The 23,337-nt window shown below is 48.5% G+C and overlaps 1 protein-coding gene and 1 non-coding gene across 2 annotated transcripts in view; both read right to left on the bottom strand.

Moving 5' to 3' along the window:
- The window catches only part of gys2 (glycogen synthase 2), a 60,111-nt gene extending 46,362 nt beyond the window's left edge, over positions 1-13,749 (bottom strand). Inside the window, 6 exon segments of the mRNA XM_038811068.1 lie at positions 32-217; positions 2,584-2,775; positions 7,486-7,667; positions 13,330-13,368; positions 13,371-13,398; positions 13,400-13,749. Coding sequence (XP_038666996.1) covers positions 32-217; positions 2,584-2,775; positions 7,486-7,667; positions 13,330-13,368; positions 13,371-13,398; positions 13,400-13,450 — 678 coding nt within the window. The 5' untranslated portion in view covers positions 13,451-13,749.
- Positions 6,308-6,388, bottom strand: trnak-uuu. Its single transcript has one exon. It is a non-coding gene; the product is annotated as a tRNA-Lys (tRNA).
- Positions 13,750-23,337: the final 9,588 nt, after the last annotated feature.

The raw sequence follows: 23,337 nt of genomic DNA, 5'->3' as shown, positions 1-23,337 counted from the left end.
GGCGAATTAATTAGTCAGTTAACAAGCTCACCTTATCAAGTAGGTTGTAAAAGTCAACATTGCCAGCACAAAGGTACCTGCCCAGCAGTGTGGCGTGAGTGGTGAAGATTGTTGCTATGGGGTACTGTCGGATTCTGCACAGTATCAGTCCCACTCCTGCCTGCCACTCATGAAATTGGGCAATGAGGTTTGGCCCGTCAGGAAACTGATCTGCAAGCTGGAGAAACAATATAATCTCAAACAAGCACCGGAAAAATTACAAGTAGATAAATAGTAGACACAAGACATAAACAATTACAACTGATAGTGGAGTGAGAGTTAGTAACCCATTAAACATGCAGATGCCAAGGTAAGTGTTCACACATTTAACAACAAAAATATTAAAAAGTAGGAAGCTTCATACAATTACCAAGCTAACAAATACATAATTCCATTCCAAATTATATATTTTAATCCCAACATCTGGTGCTACTCAGACTTCCTCATGGATTCTGAATTCTCAGCTCCTCTCGATCATATACTGTGTACTGAGGCAGACCTCAGACTTGACTGGATGCCAGCCAACTCAGCAAACCCCTCCCACCTTCCCCTCCAAGTCACTCACCATCCTGACCATATCGCCGTTCCTTCACGTTCGCTGGGTCAACACCCTGCAATTCCTGCCCCAACAGCACAGTGCATGCACCTACAGCTCAGGACTGCAGAGGTTCAAGGAGACAGCACACCACCACCTTCTCAAGGGAAATTATGGATGGGCAATAAATGCTGGCCTAGCCAGTGATGCTCACATCCGGTGAACATAGAACATAGAACAGTACAGCACAGAACAGGCCCTTCGGCCCTCAATGTTGTGCCGAGCCATGATCACCCTACTCAAACCCACGTATCCACCCTATACCCGTAACCCAACAACCCCCCCTTAACCTTACTTTTATTAGGACACTACGGGCAATTTAGCATGGCCAATCCACCTAACCTGCACATCTTTGGACTGTGGGAGGAAACCGGAGCACCCGGAGGAAACCCACACAAACAGGGGGAGGACGTGCAGACTCCACACAGACAGTGACCCAGCCGGGAATCGAACCTGGGACCCTGGAGCTGTGAAGCATTTATGCTAACCACCATGCTACCCTGCGGTGAGTGATTTTTTTCTTTAAATTGACAAGAGGCTTTACATTTGATTAAAAATGCCTGGTTGCAATGTTATTGCTTGCACTAAAATAGGTGCTAGAGCTCCATTTGCCAGGATCTGACCTGAATTAGATGTGACGGATTTTGAGCTGGTCTTTGCACATAGGAGCAACAGGAGTAGGCCATTCAGCCTCTTGAGAATTTCCCACTATTTAGTCAGATCTTGGCTGATCATTAGCTCTTACTTGCCAGCCTTTGCTCCATGCCAGTGAAATGTTCTTTCCAGAGATTTATACTTGGATCTCAGGTGAGCAAGATGGATTCTGGCATCATCAGAAATGGCATCACCCAGCAGCCTTTGCAATGGCAGAAATTTAACTTTTGACAGTCGGGAGTAGGTTAGGAATGAGCGCCACTCATTCCGCTGTTCTCCAAAATGTATTTTAACCCAAACTTAAAAGAAGCATCTTAATAGGGCAGTGTAACATTTCTTTCATTTCCTCCCCAAAAGGGTTGGGTAATGTAATTAACAATCAGACATTTTGCATCATGGACACGTATTTGGCAGGGAGGGAGCTAAACTCAATTCCTTTTTGGGGAGGGGGCAAAGGAGAAAGGAAATATTAGAGGATGTTCTGAAATCAGGGGCGGGATTCTGCAGGAATCGGCAAGGCGGAAAACTCCGGCGCCTAGGAGTGGCGTGAATCACTCTGGCGTCGGGCCGCCTCAAAGGTGTGGAATCCTCTGCGCCTTCAGGGGCTAGGCTGGCGGCGGGGTGGTTTGCGCCGTGCCGGCCGGCGGGGAAGGGGCTTGGCGCCACGCCAACCGGCACCGAAGGGCCTCCGCCAGCCGGCGCGATTTGGAGCATGCGCGGGAGCGCTAGCGTGTGCTGACGTCATCCCAGCACATGCACAGGGGGGGGGGTTCATCTCCACGTCAGCCATGGCGGAGGACCATAGAGGCCGACGCATAAGAATAGTGTGCCCCCACGGCACAGGCCGGCCCAGGGCCGGATCCCCCCGGCGACACCACCTCCCTCCCCCCCCCTCCCGAGGACCCCGGCTGCCTGTGCAGCCACGTCCAGCCGGTTAGTACCTGCTCTAATTTAAACAAGGAGCGAGACCAGCCGGAAACAGGCGGCCACTTGGCACATTGTGGGCCGGAGAATCGCCGGTGGGGGGCCGCTGCCAGCGGCCACCGACCGGCACGGCGTGATTCCCACCCCTTCCAAATCCCCGGTGCCGGAGAATTCGGCAGCCGGCGGGGGCAGGATTCACTCCGCCCCCAGCGATTCTCCGACCCGGCGAGGGGTCGGAGAATCCCGTCCCAGATGTTTGGAACATTCTACATCAATTCACAACATTTCCTCATAACAGGAATCTCAGAAACATGTAAAACCTGAAGCATTGGAGAGAATTGCAATGTGGCATTTAAAAAAAATCAACATACCTCTTTCAAAAACATGGCAGTTAAGGACCCAAAAATTACAGCATCATTGGATTCACTGTCACAATGGGGGATGCCAATGTAGCAGGTATCCCAGAATTCTGCTTTCCATCTGTCCAGGTTCCAAGCTGCTGCACCAATGTCAAATAGCAGCACATACGGATTACCTTCAATCAGCCACCTGCCAAAACAAACCTGGAAACAGAGATAGCACGAGTAAGGGTGAAATCCTTTGTATTGGGTTAGGATCCCGGACAAGTACTCAACTTTGTAATTTGTATCCTCTTCCTGTGCGAGGCTTAGCCTCATACAGTTCAAGGTGCTGCAGAGGGCCCACATGACCGGGACGAGGATGAGTAGGTTTTTCGGGGGTGAAGACAGATGTGTTAGGTGCTCGGGGAGCCCAGCGAACCACGTCCATATGTTCTGGGCATGCCCAGCGCTGGGGGAGTTTTGGAAGGGGGTAGCAAGGACGGTGTTGAGGGTGGTAGGATCTAGGGTCAAGCCAGGCTGGGGACTCGCAATTTTTGGGGTTGCAGTGGAGCCGGGAGTGCAGGAGGCGAAAGAGATCGGTGTTCTGGCCTTTGCATCCCTAGTAGCCCGGCGGAGGATCTTGCTTCAATGGAAGGATGCGAGGCCCCCAAGCGTGGAGGCCTGGATCAATGACATGGCGGGGTTCATTAAATTGGAGAAGGTGAAATTTGCCCTGAGGGGATCAGTACAGGGGTTCTTTAGGCGGTGGCAGCCTTTCCTGGACTTCCTGGCAGAAGGGTAGGAAAATAGGCTGACAGCAGCAGCAACCCAAGGGGGAGGAAGGGAGGGAGGGAGGGGGGTTTGTTTCGGGGGAAGGGAGAAATGTGTATATGTGTTTATTGAATATGCCGGGTGCTTATCTATTTCTTCTTTTTGTAGTTACTGGGGGGGGGGGTTGGTTTTGGGGGTTAGTGTGTTTTTCTTTTGGTTGTTGTTAATACTGGTTTCTTGTTGTTATTTTCTGTTTTTAATATGTTTTGGAAAAGCTCAATAAAAATTTAAAAAAAAAAACTTTTTAATTTGTAAAATTGAGGAAATGTTACTGCACCACAGGAGTAATAACACTGACCAATAGGTACATGTTAAAACAAACTTTAATTTAAACACTGAAATAACCACATTAATAACAGAGGAAGTGTTACAGTTAATGGTTCTTAAATAAAACATAAACTTTAACTGACTTCCTAACCTTGTCTCTTTATTCCAAATTAAGCAAACAAACTGTTTAAATACCACTCATGAATAAAGTTAAAAACCAGGTTTCTGCTGGCTTTTCTCTGCAAAATCTCTGGAGGGGGACCAAAACTGAAACACTTCAGATTAAGTTCAACAAGAACTAATTTTGCAGACAGCCCTGGCTCCTTGCCTTAATTACATCATTTGTGCCCAAAGCGTAACGGTATTTTCTGTCTCCTCCCTCAAGATGTTCCATGACCTGTTTAGCCAGTACCAAACACCATACCCCTCACACCCGAGTTGTCCTTTAACCATAAAACAATATTCCATTTCACCGCGGAATCAATGCTTTCCTCACTTTTACAACCCCTAAATCACAGACACACTGGGCAGGATTCTCCAATCCCGCGGCAGAGTGTCCACGCCATCGTAAATGCCGCCGCCTTTTACGACAGTGTGAACGGGCCGCTCCCACGACTAATTCTAGCCCCTCCAGGTGGCCAGGAAGGCGCTGGAGTGGTTTGCGCCGCTCCAGCTGCAGATCTCGGCGCGAACTCTGCGCCGCGGGATCCGCACATGCGCAGTTGCGCCAGCGCCAACGTGCGCAAGCGCAGTGGCCTCCTTCAACGCGCCAGCCCCGACGCAACATGTGTTAGGACTACAGGGGCCGGCACGTGGGAAAGGAGGCCAGCCCGCCAATCGGTGGGCCCCGATCGCGAGCCAGGCCACATCGGAGGCCCCCCCAGGGTCGGACCCCGCCTCCCTCCAGCCCCAAAGGCTGCCACCCGACCCTTACACGCCGAGGTCCCGCCGGCTCAGAGCAGGTTAGAACGGTGCCGGCGGGACTCGGCTCTTTTCTTACGGCCGCTCGGCCAATCCAGGCCGGAGAATCAGTGGGCCACCGCGTTGAGCGGCCCACGACTGGCGCCGCGTCAACCACGCCGGCTCCAATGGCGCCGATTCTCCGCTCTACAGAGAATCACGTGCTGGCATCAGGCCGGCGTGGTGCGATTCGCGGGGCATGCCGGCGATTCTCCGACCCAGCTCGAGGTTGGTGAATCCCGCCCACTGTCTGTATGCATCTTAACCCAGGTTTTAATGACATTACTGCAAGAAATATAAATGTAACAATTTCTTGGAAAAGGCTTTTGTGAAAATTTTGTATTGAAATTACCACTTGACCGATTACTGCCAAATTTTCAAGATTCTAAACTAGGAGGAGGATTGTCAGAGGATACAGCAGGATATAAACTGGTCGGAGTCTTGGGCGGAGAAATGACAGATGGAGTTTAATCCAGACAAGTGTGAGGTAATGCACTTTGGAAGGTTCAATGCATGTAGGAATTACACAATAAATGGTCAAATTCTTGCGAGTACTGATAGGCAGAGAGATCTGGCCGTGCATGTCCACCCATCACTGAAAGTGGCAGAGCATGTGGATAAGGTGGTCAAGAAGGCATGCAGCATGCTGACCTTCATCAGTCAGGCATGGACTATAAAAATTGACAAGTCATGTTGCAGCTATACAGGACCTTAATTGGGCCTCATTTGGAATATTATGTACAATTCTAGTCGCCGCACTACCAAAAGGATGTGGATGATTTGCAGAGGGTACAGAAGTGGTTTACTAGAATGTTGCCTGGTATGGAGGGCACTAGCTATGAGGAAAGGTTAGATAAACTCGATCTGTGCTCACTGGAATGACAGAGGTTGAGAGGCGACCTGATAGAGGTCTACAAGATTATGAGTGGCATGGACAGAGTGGATAGTCAGATGCTCTTTCCTTGGGTAGGAGAGTCAAGTACTAGGGGATATAGGTTTTTTAAAATAAATTTAGATTACCCAATTATATTTTCCAATTAAGGGGCGATTTAGCGTGGCCAATACACCTACTCTGCACATTTTTGGGTTGTGGGGGCGAAACCCACGCAGACACGGGGAGAATGTGCAAACTCCATACGGACAGTGACCCAGAGCCGGAATCGAGCCTGGGACCTCAGCGCCGTGAGGCGGTTATGCTAACCACTAGGCCACCGTGCTGCCCGGGGGATATAGGTTTAAAGTGTGCGGGAAAATTTTAGAACAGATATGCGAGGCAAGTTTTTTTTTTTTTTTTTTTACACAGAGGGTGGTAAATATATGGAACGCGAAGTGGTGGGAGCAGGTACGATAGCGGCATTTAAGGGACATCTAGACATTCTGGGAGGAGCTATTGGAGAAGTTGATGTGGAAGGATAATGTGAAGTTGAGTTAGAGTGTAGGTTATATATGAGAGAGAGAATTTATTACTGTATCATAGATTCAATTATATTATTTTGTTAACTGCCACTTGAAAATGAAAATGAAATGAAAATCGCTTATTGTCACGAGTAGGCTTCAATGAAATTACTGTGAAAAGCCCCTAGACTCCACATTCCGGCACCTGTCCGGGGAGGCTGGTACGGGAATCGAACCGTGCTGCTGGCCTGCTTTAAAAGCCAGCGATTTCACCCAGTGAGCTAAACCAGCCCCAAAGTATCACCCGAACAGGGACTTGAACCCTGGACCCTCAGATTAAAAGTCTGATGCTCTACCGACTGAGCTATCTACTTAGTAGAGTGTGAACCAATTTAAGTAGTGTAAAATGAACTAGTTTTGATTGAAACATATAGCTTTATGTTCTTTGTCAACACGACGATTTTGGCTATCTTGGAGAACAATGAAATGAAATGAAAATCGCTTAATTTCACGAGTAGGCTTCAATGAAGTTACTGTGAAAAGCCCCTAGTCGCTACATTCCGTCGCCTGTCTGGGGAGGCTGGTACGAGAATACAAGGAACATAACATGCTACCAATAGTGGACAGTCATAACAGAGACTTGAGCACAAAAATCTCAACTGACAGCACAGTACCAAGGGAGCACTGAACTGTCTTTCACAAGAGATGTTAAATTGGGGTCTAAGACAGATGGAAACAATCCCATGGCACTATTTTTAAGAGCAGGGGAGTTATCCTGGATATCTTGTCCAATATTTAACTCAGGACAGATTATCCAGTCATCACATTCCTGTATGAGGGAACCTGCTATGCATCAACTGGCCAAGAGTGTTTCCTACATTTTTTCTTTATATTTGTCCATGGGACGTGGGTGTCGCTAGCTGGGCCAGCATTTATTGCCCATCCCGGAGGGTATTTAAGAGTCAACCACATTGCTGTGGGTCTGGAGTTCCATGTGGGCCAGATCACGTAAGGATGACAGATTTCTTTCCCTAAAGGGCATTCGTGAATCAGATGGGATTTTACAACAATCAATAATGGTTTAATGGTCAGCTGTAGACTTTTAATTATAGATTTTTTAAATTGAATTCAAATTTCACCATCTGCAATGGCGGTACCCAGAGAATGACTCTGGATTACTAGTCCAGCGACAAACCACTACACCAATGCCTCCTCTTTGCAACAGTGATTACTCTTCTGAAGTACTTCATTGGCTGGACAGCACTTTAGGATGTTCAGAAAGGTGCTAATTAAATGTAGGCCATCTTGTTTTCTTTCTATTTGAAAGGAATTAGGAGTAGCCAGAGGATAGGATCAAATTCCAAAAGATAGAAATTGCACTACAGTTTGTGCACATCTTCCAATAGTTAAATGAGCTGAATTAATGGTAACGAAACACACAGAAGTGGCTTTCCTTCCCAGAGAGATAGTGCCCCTTACCTGAAATCCTTGATGTTTCATAGAATCTATTGCCTTTTTTATGGCTGGGTTGCTTGGCTCACACACTTCCACTTGCGTCTTCACGTTATGCTCATAATAAGGACCAATCAGCACAAAGTTTTCTCCCCATTCATCTGCAGTGACTTTTGCCTTTGTCTGGATTACAGTGTAGATCCCTCCGACTGAAAGAAAGAATTAAAAACCCCTGCAATATGTGATTTGAATACATCATTGTCAGAGCATTCAAGTAATCCTAATTACTATGCATCCAAATTACTTGTTGAAATAGTTCATAATTGCATTCATTCTTTCTCTGATATGACCATGTTAAAATTGCCTTTGCCTATAGAACACTTCAAATAATTCCCTGGCAGTTAATGGAGTTGGACACTGATAAAAGGTACAATTTAAATATAGGCTTTCATCCTTATTTAACTGCACTACAGATCTCAATAGCAGAAGTGACAATAGTCCTCCTATTGTTTTTGGATCAGAATAAAAGTTTTGCATGCAGCATTTTAACAGTTTTCATATCCAAAAGGTGCATCAGCGCCGAGTGTGCCAGTTTGAGGAAATGCGAGGAAATAAAACCTTGTCCAAGCTGATGGGGACTCCAGCCATGCCCAAATGAAAGTTAAATCAGAAAGATTGGCATTGTTGGTGATGCAAGGAATGGGACGGAGTCATCTACCCAACATACTGACGCTAAGCTTCACTGGGATTAGAGCTGCACTACTGGGAATACTGCTACTGCGGTTCTCAGTCTTCACATTTACTTAATCTTCACACAACTCCGCTGGTTTCCTCTGCCCAGCAAACCGACTTAAAATGGTGACCTACAAACTCCTTCCGTAGCTTCGCTCCATCAGGTTTGTGTGTTTTGCACACAGCTTCCACTCTTCCAACATCTTCGACACTCCGAAGCAACGCATTCTCCACCCCTCTGCTCTCTGCTGCTGGCAGCTCTTCATGACCACTGTCACCATTCCATTCACCCTTGTTACCCACAACTTTTCCACCTCCAAAAACCTCCCCAAAAGACTCCAGGAGCCACATTTAAGCTTGACCTCTTCTTTACGTCACCCTGTAAAATATTCCCCAAATATATGTGTGCACCCAAGGAGGGAGTCTGTTCAATTTTGCATTTTATGACACGGAGTCATTAGCATTTTTACATTAGCTCAGTTGGCTGGATAGCTGGTTTGTGATGCAGAGCAAGGCCAGCAGCATGGGTTCAATTCCCATACCGGCTGAGGTTATTCATGAAGGCCCCACCGTCTCAACTTTGCCCCTCGCCTGAGGTGTGGTGAACCTCAGGTTGAATCACCACCAGTCAGCTCTCCCCCTCAAAGGGGAAACAGCCTATGGCAGTCATTTTCAAAGTCAGCGTTGTGTTAGGAGGGTCGGGGCCATAGGTCGCAGCGTTCCTGACCGCGGAACAAAGTGCACTACAGCCACGACCAGCTTTCAGAATGCCAGATATCCTGCGCATGCGTGCCACCTCAACAGTGTGCAGCCCTAGAGCCCAGCGAGGCAGAACGCCTCCTCCAGACATCAGCGTGCTGACCCAGGAGCAGATGGAGTCTTCTCTCCAGAAGTGGTGGCAGAGAGCAGGTTCATGGGCCCTATACACTGACATCATGTGCCGTGGGCGCGAGAGGATTCCTCCATTTTGTTGCTGCCAGCAATGCTGGTGGGAGCTCCAGGGCCTCTGGTGCACAACTCGTGAAGGAGCTGAAAACTTACAAAGTAGCATAGAGATAATTTGTTGAGGTATGGATTTATTAATTGTGCCACTGCAATCTGGATGCAAGGTTCATGGGTGTTATATGCAGGGAAGTACTGGCAAATTAAAGATTAAAACCCTCAAATCTTCAAAGGCATTTCAAGACTAAGCATGGCGAGGTTGAGGACAAAACTCTTGATTTTTTTTGCATGCAGTGAGATCTTAAATCATCCACTGAAGTCCTTTGCAGAAATGTAAGCAAGTGAAATCATGAGGGCCAAGCAGGCTCACCCGTCACATTAAAGGTAAGCAAAAATGATGGGTTATGAACACATGGGGTTCATGGGCTGGCATGGGCCGAGAGGGTCGGCCGGCAGGGGCCGTGAAGGATGGCCGGTTGGTAAAAATGGGTCCCGGGTAAAGAAGTTGAGAAACACTGGCCTATGGTCATCTGGGACTATGGCGTCTTTACACTTATGTAAGGTTAGAAAAATCACCCCAGTATAAAATTAGAAAATCGAATAGGATTTGTGTCCATAGGGGGGAAAAAAAGTCACTCCTAGAGTAAGCAGCTAGCTATTTGTAGCAGTTTGGTGCCCTCTGCCTGCACAAGAGAAAAAAACCTGATATTACAGCTGGATTAATCTTTTAATTTTCAGATCACACTTGCATTCATAGCAGTCAGTTAGCAGTTCCCAGCTCCCATCACAGTTGCAGACGCAAATTAACAGCTAAGTTATGCAGATCGGAAAGGAACAAGGGGAAAATCAATGGGCGGTAGCAAAGACCCGAATGCAAAGCAATTCAAGCTGCGTTTATAAAGGTACCGTTTTTCAAAGTGTCACATTCCCAGCGTTCAGGACCTGTCATGCAAACTCCTGACCTGTATTGTTCCCTCATTTCTTAGATGCTCCTGCAACTCAATGCTTCCGTCTTTGGCCTCAGTCTTGGCTGTTCCCCCTTCATTCTATGGGGGCTCATTCACTACCCCATCAGATCTATTCCCAGTTCTCGTCAGAATTCTTGCCCTTGGTTGCACTGGCCTTCTACGGTCACTGATATTCCAATCTGAACTGTTAACTCATCAGTTGAACAGCCCGAGGACTGTTACTACGATCTCCTGTGCTCCGATCCCCATCTGCCACTGAGAAAGTCCGGCTGGTTGCCAACTGTGCCTTAGGACAGTTGCATTCCCTCACCTGCTTCGCGCCCTCTCCCCCCCCCCCCCCCCCCCGCCCTATTGATTTCTGACCTTCATTGTTGGAAACTGCCCCAGTAGTTCCCATATCTTGTTTAATCTCCATTTGCCTGCTGGAGTTCATGCCTGGATGTGTGCACGTTCAAAGAAACTCATGATCCAGGACAACCCAGCCTGCTTGATTGGCACACCGTCCACCACCGATGCATAGTGACAGCAGCGGTGTACCATCTACGTGATCCACTGCAGTAATTCAGGCTCCATCGACAGCACCTTCCAAACTTGCGACTTCTGCCACCTAGAAAGACAAGTGCAGCAGGTGCATGGGAACATCAACACCTACAAGTTCCCTCCAAGTAACACACCACCGATTTGGAAGTTTAATTGCAGTTATTCCACTGTCACAGTGAAAATCCTGCAACTTCCTCCCTAGCAGAAGTGGGTGTATCCACACCACATGGGAGTGCAGAAGTTGAAAGTGGCAGTTCACCAGCCACTTATTACCACCATTACCAACAAGGGCATTTATGGATGGGCAGCACAGGCTGGCCTTGTCTGTGATGCTCATATCGCGCGAATGAATAAAATACTTGAGCAGCTGCAGAGACTTATCCAAGTTTCAATCAGCTACCTCAATGATGGTGCAATCGCCACTCCTCATCACTGATCCATGTATCAACTACATGCCTCATGTGGTTTCCGATTTTCTAGTTTGCATTCCATTGTAAGCTGCTGGGGTTCTCTGTTTTTTTTTTAAAAAACTGTGCTCCTCCCAGGTCACCTTTACAAACATCTCCTGAATATCTCTTTTGAATTAGGCCCTGTGTTCAGCAGTATACTTTGTTTCATCACCACAACTGCTTCTCTTCCAGTACAAGTTGTTGCATCGATTGAGTATCATCAGGAAACTGTGGTCACAACAAAAACCGGGTCACTTCTGAACTCTTATGTATTGTTAAATTTATCCTCTCCTGCGATGTAGGTGTCCCGGCTGGGCCAGCATTTGTTTGCCCTCTGTACTGCCCTCTAATTGAGTGGCCGTGCTCAGCCATTTCAAAAGGGTAGTTAAGAGTCAACCACATTATTGTGGATCTAGAGTCACATGTAGGCCAGAACAGGCAAGGACGGCAGATTTCCTTCCTTAAAAAGGACATTAACCGAACCAGATAGATTTTTACAACAATCGATGGTAGTTACTGGTCACTATTACTTATACAAACTTTCAATTCCAGATTTGATAATTGGATTTAAATTCCACCAGTGCCATGGAAGGGGCAGCACAGTGGTTAGCAGTGCTGCCTCACAGTACCAGGGGGGCAGGTTTAAATTCTGGCCTTGAGTGACAGTCTGTGTGGAGTTTGTATGTCTTCTGAGTCTGCGTGGATTTCCTCCAGGTCCTCCAGTTTCCTCCCACAGTCCAAAGATTAGGTGCATTGGCCATGCTAAAATTGCCCCAAAGTGTCCAAAAGATGTGCAGATTAGGTCGGGTTACGAGGATAGGGTAGGGGAGTGGGCTTGGTAGGGTGCCCTTTCAGAAGTTTGATGCAGACTCGATGGGCTGATTGGCCTCCTTCTGCTGCTATAGGGATTCTATGATCTGAACCAGTGTCCTTGGGTCTCCAGTGGCATTACAAAACAAACCCAAATATCCTGACACAGACGAGGCTTTTAGGTTTTAGTTTACAACGCAAAAGGACCTTCCAATTGTTAACTGGGATTCTGAAACATAGCTGACAATCTCAATGGCATATTATAAATAGAATAAACTTAAATGGATTCATTGCCAATCTAGAACAATTTATTTTTGGACTCTTGTAAGAAGAGTCATGGACTCAAAATGTTACGCTTCACATATGCTACCGAACCTGCTGCATTTTTCCAGTCATTTTCTGTTTTCATAGAATTCACTACAGTGTATAACCATTCGACCCATCCCTCTACATCAAGCCTTTGACAAGAACACCCGAAACCAGGCTCAACCCCCCGCCCCCACGCCAACCCCATTTAATCTGCACATCCCTGACACTAAGGGGAAATTTATCATGGCCATTCCACCCAACCTGCACATCTTGGATGTGGGAGAAAAGCAGAGCACACCGGAAAACCTACGCAGACACGGGAGAAAGTGCAACTCCACAGTCGCCCGAGGCCAGAGTCCCTGGCACTGTGAGGCAGTGGTGCAACCACTGTGCCACTGTATTGAGGGCGGGGCTGCTGGGATTTGGGTCATGTTTGTTTTGCAGCAATTTGTGAGCCCCCAGCCCAAGGAAGTTTGACTTTTCAAAATGGAAGTTAATAGATGGTTCATTAAGTGCAATCAAGAGAACGGATTACAATCAGCCATGATACAATTGAATAGCAGATGTACCAGATGTGCAGAGATTAAATAAATGGTCTACTCCTGTTTCATGACAATGATTGCTTCATGATATTTAAACCACTAAAATAAAAGGACAAACACTTCCTTAGATAGGCTAACCAGTGAGAGATCATTAGAGGTCTTGGGGGCCCTGTTATTCCAGCACATTGATAATCCACATGACAATTCCACATAACTCAAAAGTAAAGAAATGCCATGCAACTTCTCCCAGCTAGCAAACCAATCGAGCTTTCTAAAATCAAACTGGCTGCTCCGCTCCTCTACCAAATGTCAACAGGTCAGGAGTTAATGAGCAACTTGGGAGGAGGTCAAAGGTCCAGCGAGCTGGAGAACACACACAGACTGGCCGGGAGGGAAATTAAAAAGGGGTTAATTCGCCAGTTATTCACTTCTGAAAACGAGAGAACGAGAACAAATCATTCACAGTGGCCCATTAAGCTCTCTTTTTAAAAACACCCGGCATTAAATTCGCATCTTAAATCCTCTTGACGGTTCTGGACATCTCAGGGATGTTCCAGGGTTTCCGAACCGATCACTGACCTTTGTTGGTGACTTCCCAGAAATTCTCAAAGAACATTAATTTTCCAGAGGCAGAGAGTCATCTTCCCAGGGTTGGGAATCCGGTTAAAGAGGTCACCGAGAGTGACCTGACCAGCGGCATTTCTCTTGGGGAAGTGGTGAAATCCCTTAAATTTGCAAAAAAAAAACACTACTTTCTTTACCCTGTGGCAGTCGGTTCAGGTAAGACTGGTTTTCTGCTCCAGTGAACAGTGCTTGAGAGCACTGGTCTTTCACTTGGGGGGGACGGACGCAGACTGAGGTGGTTTAAAGGGCCACTGGGTTGTGTCAGGTCGAGACGGGTAAGTGCCAGATGGTGGAGGAAGGGTCCTCACGGATGAAAGCTTCCAACAGCAAAGATATGTCTTTATCACGTGAGTGCCCCACTGTCCTGACCCAATTTGCCGTGAGCAACACACTCCTCTCCCCAATTCAGGCTGTGCATTGCAACTCAAAGGGGGTCAAACCTCAGGCACCTTTTTTTATTTGCCTTTCCATATTGGTTAACAACTTGGATGAATTATCAATAGTGAACTTTGTTTCATTTACTTTGTGCATAACTTAAGCGAGATCAAATAAACAAGTTCTCCATAAATTTTCTCTTTCAAATTACATATATTAGTCTACGTTTAAAATGAATCCCAGGTCTCCAGCAAGGTTTCAGATGTGCAGAATTACATAAATTGCAGTTTATCTTTTTTAAACCAAGTCTGTAAATTTGTAAATTAAAAAAAACTATATTTTACTATTTTAATATTATTCTTATTACTTCATGTTTCTCTTCAAAATGCCCTCAGAGCCTTCAGGACAGGGATGTGCAACAACAACTTACATTCATGTAGCATCTTTCATACAATTATATGTCCCAAGGTGCTTCAGATGAGCGTTATCGAGCCAGGTTTGACATGAGATGTTAAAGCCATTAATCACATTTAGGATTGCCAACCCTCCAGGATTGGCCTGAAGTCTCCAGGAATTGAAGATCAATCTCACTGCTATGTGCGACCCTGAAGACAGATAATCAGGACATTTTGGGTGCGATTCTCCGGAAAGATTTCTAAGTGTGGTAGCAAGCAGGAACTGTCGCGAGCTTCCCGGCGCTCAGCCCGGCAAGGCTAGCAGCGCAACACAGCGGTAATTGGTACAGTAAACGAGACCACACGAGCTTCATGCCGCAAATAAAGGCTCACCAGCCGATTCGCCGGGTCCGCGCTCGCTAACCAGGTCGAGCAGCACTTAAATAGCTCTTGCACAGCCAACCCCATTCAGCTCGCAGCCATAGTGCCGAGACAACTGGCACCAAGATTTGGAGATGCAGACCGGGGAGGTTCTTAGAGGCGATCGAATCCAGGCGGGATGTCCTGTTCCCCCGAGGGTGAGCCACAGGGCAGCCAGTGCCACCTACGATAGAGAGTGGCAGCCGCCGCCAGCTCAGGCAGCGTGACCAGGAGGAGAGGCCTCCAGTGCCACAAGAAGGTCAACAACCTAACAGCAGGCCATATGGTCGAGTTGGCTTCGCCGCCACCCAAAACCATCCCACCGCCACATAAATCACCCCCATTTCCGTCCTTCCAATCTCTCCCCCACCACCACAGGAACCCTCGTGCGGCTAACAATGCTCCCAGGAGAAGTTGTCCCACCGCGTGTCGAGAGATGGCCGAGACCTGTGGTGGCATGCTGGACATCACCACCTTCAGGAACGGGCTCTGGAAGTTACCGGGGATGGCCGAGGACAGAGCAGTCCACCAACATGGAACTCGGCACATGCAGCAGAGGTGAGAATCCACCGGGCCCCACCTAGATGGACTGTCCAATCGTGAGTTGTGCCAGACAGACTGACCCATCCCTCCCACTGATCACATGTTCATTTTCCCGCAGGATCTTTCGCCAATACCACCTGGCGCACCCTGGGTGGTCCCACCTCCCCTCTCCCCGTCTCCCCCTCCCCCATAAGAACACCTCAGAGGAGAGCTCCGAGGATGCCACCGTTGCTGTGTCTCAGCTGTCATCCCCACCCTCAACAAGCACAGAGACACGCACCTCGGTGACAATGTTAGTGGTTAGGCATCTGGTGCACTTCTGGTCAACACCACACACTTGCAGATGCACATCAAGCAGAGGCTGTAATGCCCAGGTGAGATAGCAATCGGAGGTCTGCTGGATCCAAGGACCCAGTGGGTCCCAGTCAGATGCTGAGCCTCTAGTCCAGGTCTACCTGGAGCTGATGCAGATGTTAGGATGCGACTGTGATATTCAGGAGCATGTCCCAGTCACTGAGGAGCATCGCCAAGGGCATCGACACCATGGTACAGACATTGGGGAGCCGCCAGGGCTAGACAATGCAGGGGCAACCAGGGCTCAATCCAGTTGCCCTTCCATTCCGAGTTGAACCCCATGACCCTATTGGCACGGACCAGGAGGAGGGGGGTGCTGGGTGATAAATCCAGACCGTGTCTCACAGTCAGCACCTGGGACACGGTGGCATGGCTGTGCATTGGCGGTGGCAAGCAGAGAATCCCGCCCTAAGTGTTGACGCCAACGCAGACTTTGTGGACTTTCACAACAGCAAAACAGGCGCCGCACCTGGACTGATTCCTTACTGTGGAAGGGTCTGCACTGGCGATGCGTGGAACACAATCAATTCCAATGAAAAACGGTGCAGATTCGCCGATCCATGATTGACACTTGGGAGGCTGACAAGCTACAGCCCAGGCAACAAGGTGGCACTGGTTGTGCATGGAGCGCGTCCATACGCTGATGGGTCAGCTAGGGCCAGAGGGCACCTGGGGGGATGGCCTGGGGGGGACGCCTATACAACCCGCGGCCCTAAATTCACAATGGGCTGTTAGCGGTGTGCGCAGCTGCATGGCTGCCTTTCCGACTGTGGCAATGGTAGTCCGTCCACCTGGACCCCACAGCCCACCTCCTGGCCGTGGCAGAAGCCCCCTGGCCAACGGCACAACTATCAGCAAACTATGGCAATGTTGAACATTTTCTGTACCCCCTCTCTCTCCCTCAGCAGCCCCACACTGGTTTTCACAATTATTAAAAGCACAAGTGAACTGCGCCATCGGGAACTCGGCCCATCGGAGGAGGAGAATCACAGAGGCCACGAGAATACTGGGTTGAGCTCACTAATGATATGCAAACGGTGTACACAGTAGGCGCGTTTTGGAACACATTGGCGCTGCAGTCGAGGTGATGGAAAATCGCGATTTAGCGTCAAATTGGCACCTGCCACGATTTCAGCGTCGGCATCGATTTTCCACACGATCACATTTCACGATTTCGGCATCAGTCAACCGAGAATCCGTCCACTGTTTTTTCCCTCAGCCAACAACATTAAACCAGCTTATCTGAGAATTAATTACAGCTCAGTGAATCTTGCTGCATGAAAGTGGACTTCTCATTGTCTGGAGGTTGCAGGGGAGGCAGCAAGGGCACGAGGGGGGCTTTCAATGACCCCCTCCTCCCCCACTTCCCCCCCCCCCCCCCCCCCCCCCCCCCCCAACCATCCTGATGCTGGGGACCCTTGGCCAAGCACTAAGTGTCTAACTTTTGCTGGATTTGTTTTCTGGAATTCCGCCAGAGTGATCGAAGGCCACGGGACATGATAAGCAGCAAGGCTGCCTCCACCTCTGAGGTGCATCCTGGGGAAACCTAGACCACAGCAGTACTAGCAAGGAAGGCTAAGAGGATCACTGAGAGGGCACTGGTGGGGGGGGGGTGCTCTGTAGGGGGTAATGAGGGGAAGTGTGTTGTTCGTGTGGTGGAAGGGAGGGGGATTTGTGGGTGGGGGTAGGGAGGGAGGGGAGGTGAGTGGGGGTAGGGAGGGGAGGGTTGCTGAGAGTGGGGCAGTGGTGTACAGTTGTCCGAGACAAATGTAAAAACCCTGACCACAACCATAACGACACCTCTGGCTCTTTGGTCTGTGATCAGGCCCGACCCCCATCCCCCCAGACATAGGTCCTGCCATCGACCCCCCCCCCCCCCCCCCCCCCCCCCACCCAACATACCCTGCTCGATGCACATCCCAGTGCCGTCAGTTGGGAATAGGGGGAAGCTCTGCTCACTCCGACCACACACGCTGCACCCAGACACCTGAATAAAACGTTGCCATATTCCGCAATGGCCTTCAGCCGCATTGTAAGAGACACCTCTATGGTCAGTTGGGAGTTATGGATGTGGTCGGTGGGGCAGGCAGGCAGGGACTAGGGGGGCCCCGGAATGAGTACATACGATCCAGGGGTTGGTATGGAGGACCCACACATGGTTGCCCCCCCCCCACCCCCTCCCCAGACCTGATACCGCAAAACCCCCATGGCGGTCCATCCCAATTGGGACACCCTTTAAAAGATACCTTTGAACGTTTTTCTCTTTACCGGGTAGAAAAATATTGAAAATGCCGTAAAAACTGTTTCGCTGACAGTCAAACATCAGTTAATTGAGTTCTGAGTCTTTTTGCTTTCCAATTGGTCTAGGAAGGCAGTGTGTCAGAAGGGTGGATGTGTCAGTCAACTAATGTCTGAAGCACGGGGGGGGGGGGGGGGGGGGAGTCATGTAATGAAGCCTCCAGGAATACATTTAATCACAGTTGGCAACCCTCGAAGCTTGCTCAAGGGTTGGAGAGAGCGAGTGATCAAGAGGTTTACAAAGGAATTGATTGGAAAGCTCAGGGCCCAAACTAGGTGATGTGCAAGAGGCTAGAATTGAAGGAGCACACAGATCTTAAGTGCATTGTAGGGCTGGAGGAGTTTGCAGAGATAGAGGGACACGGCCACGGAGGGGCTTAAAAGCAAGAATGAGAATTTTAAAACTGAAAGGTTTCTGAATCAAAGGTCAAGATAGGTCAATAAGAACAGGGATACAGGGTAAACGTGACTGGGTGCAAGTTAGGATTTTAAAAATTAATTTACAGGATCTTGGTGTCGCTGGTTCGGCCAGCAATTTTTGCCTTTCCCTAATTGCCCTTGGAGTGGCTTGCTGGGCCATTTCAGATAGCATTTAAGAGCCAACCACATTTGCTGTGGGCCTGGACCCACATGTAGACTAGACAACGAGAGTGGACTTCCTTTCCTGAAAGGCATTAATTTATCAGATGTTTTTTACGAGAATGGTTCATGGTCATCATTAGACTTGTTGAATTCAAATTTCACCATCAGCACTGGTGGGATTCGAACCATTACTCTGCATCTCTGGATGAGTAGTCCAGTAACATGACAATATCATTATGCCACCAGCTCCTTAGAATAAGGGCAATAGAGACTTAGATGAGCTCACATCGATGGAGCATGGAGTTCAATGCAATGATCAATCTAAAGAAAAGAGATATTAGGTCGTGGGTTTCAGCAGCAATTCAGGCGGCTTACCCACTGTTATCACAGTGCCTGCCCACTGTTGGAAAGTACATTGGTGGACAGTATTGAGCCCCTCACTGTTGAATACATTTGTTAACAGCCATTGTGCAGTATTCCATATAAGGAACAGTCACTTTGTGAGGGAGCTGTCTATAGAAACTTTTCACTCAAGGGTATGTGGCTTTGTGCCAGTTTTTGACTCAGTGTGGAGCACTCTCTCTCTCTCTCTCTCTCTGAGTTAGAAGATTATCAAGCCCCACATCAGAGATGTGAGCACCAGATCCAGCCAAACATTCCAGTGCACTGTAGTGAGAGGTGATGGAACCATCAATTCAGCGAACGCGTGTAGTGGATCTGAACAGAGGCTTTAATTACACTTACAACAGAGCCAACCTATTCGTCGTTGAACTTCAGATGAACTGCAGGCTGGCTCTAAGGCACGGATATTTATACATCGGTCCCAGGGAGAGGAGCGGAGCCAAGGGAGGAGCCCAGTACAAACTCTCACGTACTCCCCAGATCGACTCCCTCTGGTGGTCGGATAGTGCAACTGCACTTACAATGGCGGATAGTGAACATATATACACGGAGTTATATTGGCAACTATATACAGCATTGATCTTACAACGGGTAGATAACGACATATATACATGGAGTGATATTGGCAACTATATATAGTGTGAATCACATTCACCACAGAGAGGTTATTGTCTTCTGGATTATGTATTAAACTGAGACCCACCTGCCATCCTCTCAATTGATTATAAAAGATCCTATGGCACCATGTCTGAAGTCATGGCCTGGGCTTGATACATTTTTAAAATTATTTTCATTATTATTTTTATTCAAAGCGTTTTTTATTTTTACACAAAAGCACAATCATCTTTGAACAAACTATTATATAACCAAGCCACCCACTCCATTAAACACCCTAAACGCCCCATTTTATACCTAATCAATGGTACAATAAGGAATATAACACAAAACAATAATCAAAACCTCAGCCCCTACCTCACCCCTCCCCCCACTTGTTGCACTCACAGATCCTTAATTAGGAGATCAACAACCTCCACTTCGAGAGCAGCCCTCCTCTGACCCCCCGAATGGCAAACTTTATCTTCTCCAGATGTAGGAATTCCACCAAGTCACTCACCCAAGATCCGCTTCTTGCCTATTAGGCAGGTAAAGGCCAACACATCAGCCTCTCTCCCCCACCTGCACTACCGAATCCTCCAAAACCCAGAATATCACCACCCACAGGCTCGGAGTCACTTCACCCCCACAATCTCTGACATGGTCGCTGAGGATTTCCAGTATTCCACCAATTTCGGGTATGACCCAAAACATGTGTGTGGATTGCTGCCCCCCCCCCCCCCCCCCCCCCCCCCGAACACTGCCCACACCAATCCTCCATCTCCGGAAAGAACCGATTCATACACAACCTTTGTCATGTGTGCTGTATGCACCACTTTAAGTTGAATTAGCATTAATCACACACAGGAGGATGTTGTGGAGGCCCTCCCGCAGGGCCTCACTCTAAACTGCGCCCCCCCCCCGCCCCCCCTCAAATACCACACCCAGTTCCTCTCCACTCGCTTTTATGGCCTGCTGCCATTATAGAATTGGGGCAGGGTGTGTGGGTGTGTGTGTGTGTGTGTCTGGGGGGGGGGGGGGGGGGGGGGGCGGTGGACAACGTCACTAAATTAATAGATTGTCTGGTCATTCCCTTTTTTCTCTGCAAAAATTGCTGCATTTCTTACATTCTGAGCGACGCTTCAAAAGGTGTTTAGTTGGTTGGAATGTGCTTTGGGATGGTCTGTGCTTCTGAATGTTGCTCACTAAATGTGTGGTCTTTCTTTAGTGTTGGTATTCCTCCCTCTCAGTGCTAAATTGCAGGGGTCAAATCCCACCCCACCCTAAACAGTCTGGCCGAGTGAAGACTGAAGCTCCAACTAGGAATTCTCAGCCAAAATCCAATGGCAATACTTGTGGTCGGCTGCTTTTGGTGGACCTCTTCTCCTCATTACCTGGTCCCGGGAAGCCATAATCACCCCCCCCCCCCCCCCCCCCCATCAACCCCTACTCTCCTATAGGATTAATCATGCTATCATCTGGTATAAAGATAGTAACAGCAGCACAGTAGTACAGTGGGTAGCACTGTTGCTTCACAGAGCCAGGGTTTGATTCCCGACTTGGGTCACTGTTTGTGCGGAGTCTGCATGTTTTCCCTGTGTCTGCGTGGGTTTCCGCCGGATGCTCCGGTTTCGTCCTACAAGTCCCGAAGATGTGCTGTGAGGTAATTTGGGACATTCTGAATTCTCCCTCAGTGTACCTGAAACAGACGCCGGAATGTGACAACTTTTCACAGTAACTTCATTGCAGTGTTAATGTAAGCCTACTTGTGATAATAAAGATATTATTATAGCTGGAATGTTCATGTCAAATGGTTAACACACTTTGGTATCTCTCCCCAGGGAGAATAGAGCAAAGATATATAAATAATGCACTGGCATAACCACTAGAACAATGCAGCTGGCAAAATTCTCGCAGCACATGCTAATCTTCGCTGAAGGTTAAAAAATCTCTTATGCCTCTTGCTTTAGCTCCTCCCATTGGCTCAACACTGCTGATACATTCCACACTGCATTCTCGCCATGACCTTGCCGCTCCCCTCTTCACTGTCAAACAACTTTGTTTTATGAGTGAGGGAAGAACAAGCCAGACAGTATCAGTTTACACTCCGCATGGTAAAGGGTGAATTATTACAGAAAAACAATCTGCAAGCTTTTTGAATGTTCAGAGAAAAATACCTTCTTTATTTGTATTAATTCAATCAAATATTGAATATTCACTGAACATTTGTACTTTTTTTGAATACCTATTAGTGGACAAATCTGGGATCTATTTCTAAGAAGCATAGGTGCTTTATTAAAAGGTATAGTACTTGGGAAACACAGATCAACAAGTCTTATCCATGACGAACAGACATGAACCCCAGCAATCTGTTTAATTTACAAGTCAGAGCCAAGTTGCTCTTTGAATATCTTTTCTTCAGTTACTCTATTATTCCTTATTTCCTAACTTTCTAACCTTACGTTCTAATTTCGATGCGTTGTTTTATTGTCAATATCTTTTCAAAATTCCATGTAAACAGCAGGGAACAGTTCCACTACCCACGTCCTGGTACAAGTTAAAGTGGTTTGGCAGCAAAGATCATTCCTTTCGAAACCCAGGCACGCTGCTTCTCATTAAATTACTAACGAGTAACTCCTCCAGAGTGCTCCAAGAATTCTCTCTCAGTCTGACTTCAGACTAGATGGGCCTATAGTTACTTGAATCACGTCCCGTGTCCTTTTTAGAGCAAGGGGCGGGATTCTCCAAAAATGGGGCTATGTCCCCACGCCCACAAGAAAACGGGCGCAAATCACTCTGGACTTCTTTCTGGAAAGTCCAGGGTGATTCTCCATTTTTAAGGGGGCTTGCAGGGCCCCAGAGTGCTCCACGCAGGTCCGGATGGCAATACAGGCCCTGCACTTCCGGCTGCGGGTCCACGCATCTGCGCGGCGGCCGCCTGTGCGCCGGCCCTGCGAAACATGGCGGACCCACACAGCGGGCCGCCACCGAAGAAGTAGCCCCCCCCTTCAGATCGTGCGTGCCCGCCGATCGGTGGCCCCCGATCGCAGGCCTGGCAGCCATGCAGGGCCCCCCTTTGCCGGGTCCCCCCCCTCCCCCCACCAGGACAGCCACCGCAGCCGCGACTCCGAGCACCCACCAGGTTGAACCATACGTGAACCACGCCAGCGGGAACTTGGCCGGTCGTCCGCGGAGAATCGTCGCGGGGGCCTCTTCCAACAGCATGCGCGACTGGTGGAGAATCGCGGGAAGGCGTCGCGGGTCTGACGCCCCATTCTCCGCCCCCACGCCGGGCACGAATGCGCCACAGAGGCTCGGAGAATCCCTGCCCATTTAGCATTTGTGTTCTGCTTCTCCTCCTGTTGTTATTGAAGCCGTGGCTGGTTTTGATTATCTTTACTCAGAGTTTAGTGCCCCCACCACAAAACACCACAAAACCGGTGGCATGTGGGTGATGAGTGGGAGTGGGGAGGGGGGGGGGGATGTTTTGCTCCTTACGAAGTTCACTGTGGAACCTTTCCAGTCCAAAGCAGTCAATGTTCCCGCCGACACAAGTGGTTTTGATGGTAGCATGCCAGGATTGGGCGAGTGGGGCAGCACGGTGGCGCAGTGGGTTAGCCCTGCTGCCTCACAGCGCCGAGGTCCCAGGTTCGATCCCGGCTCTGGATCACTGTCCGTGTGGAGTTAGCACATTCTCCCCGTGTTAGCGTGGGTTTCACCCCCACAACCCAAAGATGTGCAAGCTAGGTGGATTGGCCACGCTAAATTGCCCCTTAATTGGAAAAAATGAATTGGGTACTCTAAATTTATTTTTTAAAAAGGATTGGGCGAGCAACACCACACTGGAAATTGCTCGAGGGTCAGCTGGAGCTCATTGCGATGACAAAGGTGACTGGCAACAAAATCCTGGAGCTCCGGAAAAACTGCAAGATCCTAAGAACATTGGTACATACAGCAGCCAGAGGGACGCTTAATGCCATGGTTTAAGATTCTTTTAGTC

The sequence above is a fragment of the Scyliorhinus canicula genome, chromosome 11 (genome assembly GCF_902713615.1).
Source record: "Scyliorhinus canicula chromosome 11, sScyCan1.1, whole genome shotgun sequence".
NCBI classification, from domain to species: Eukaryota; Metazoa; Chordata; class Chondrichthyes; order Carcharhiniformes; family Scyliorhinidae; genus Scyliorhinus; species Scyliorhinus canicula.
The sequence above is the reverse complement of the archived record's forward strand: the minus strand, read 5'-3'. Positions and strand labels throughout refer to the sequence as shown.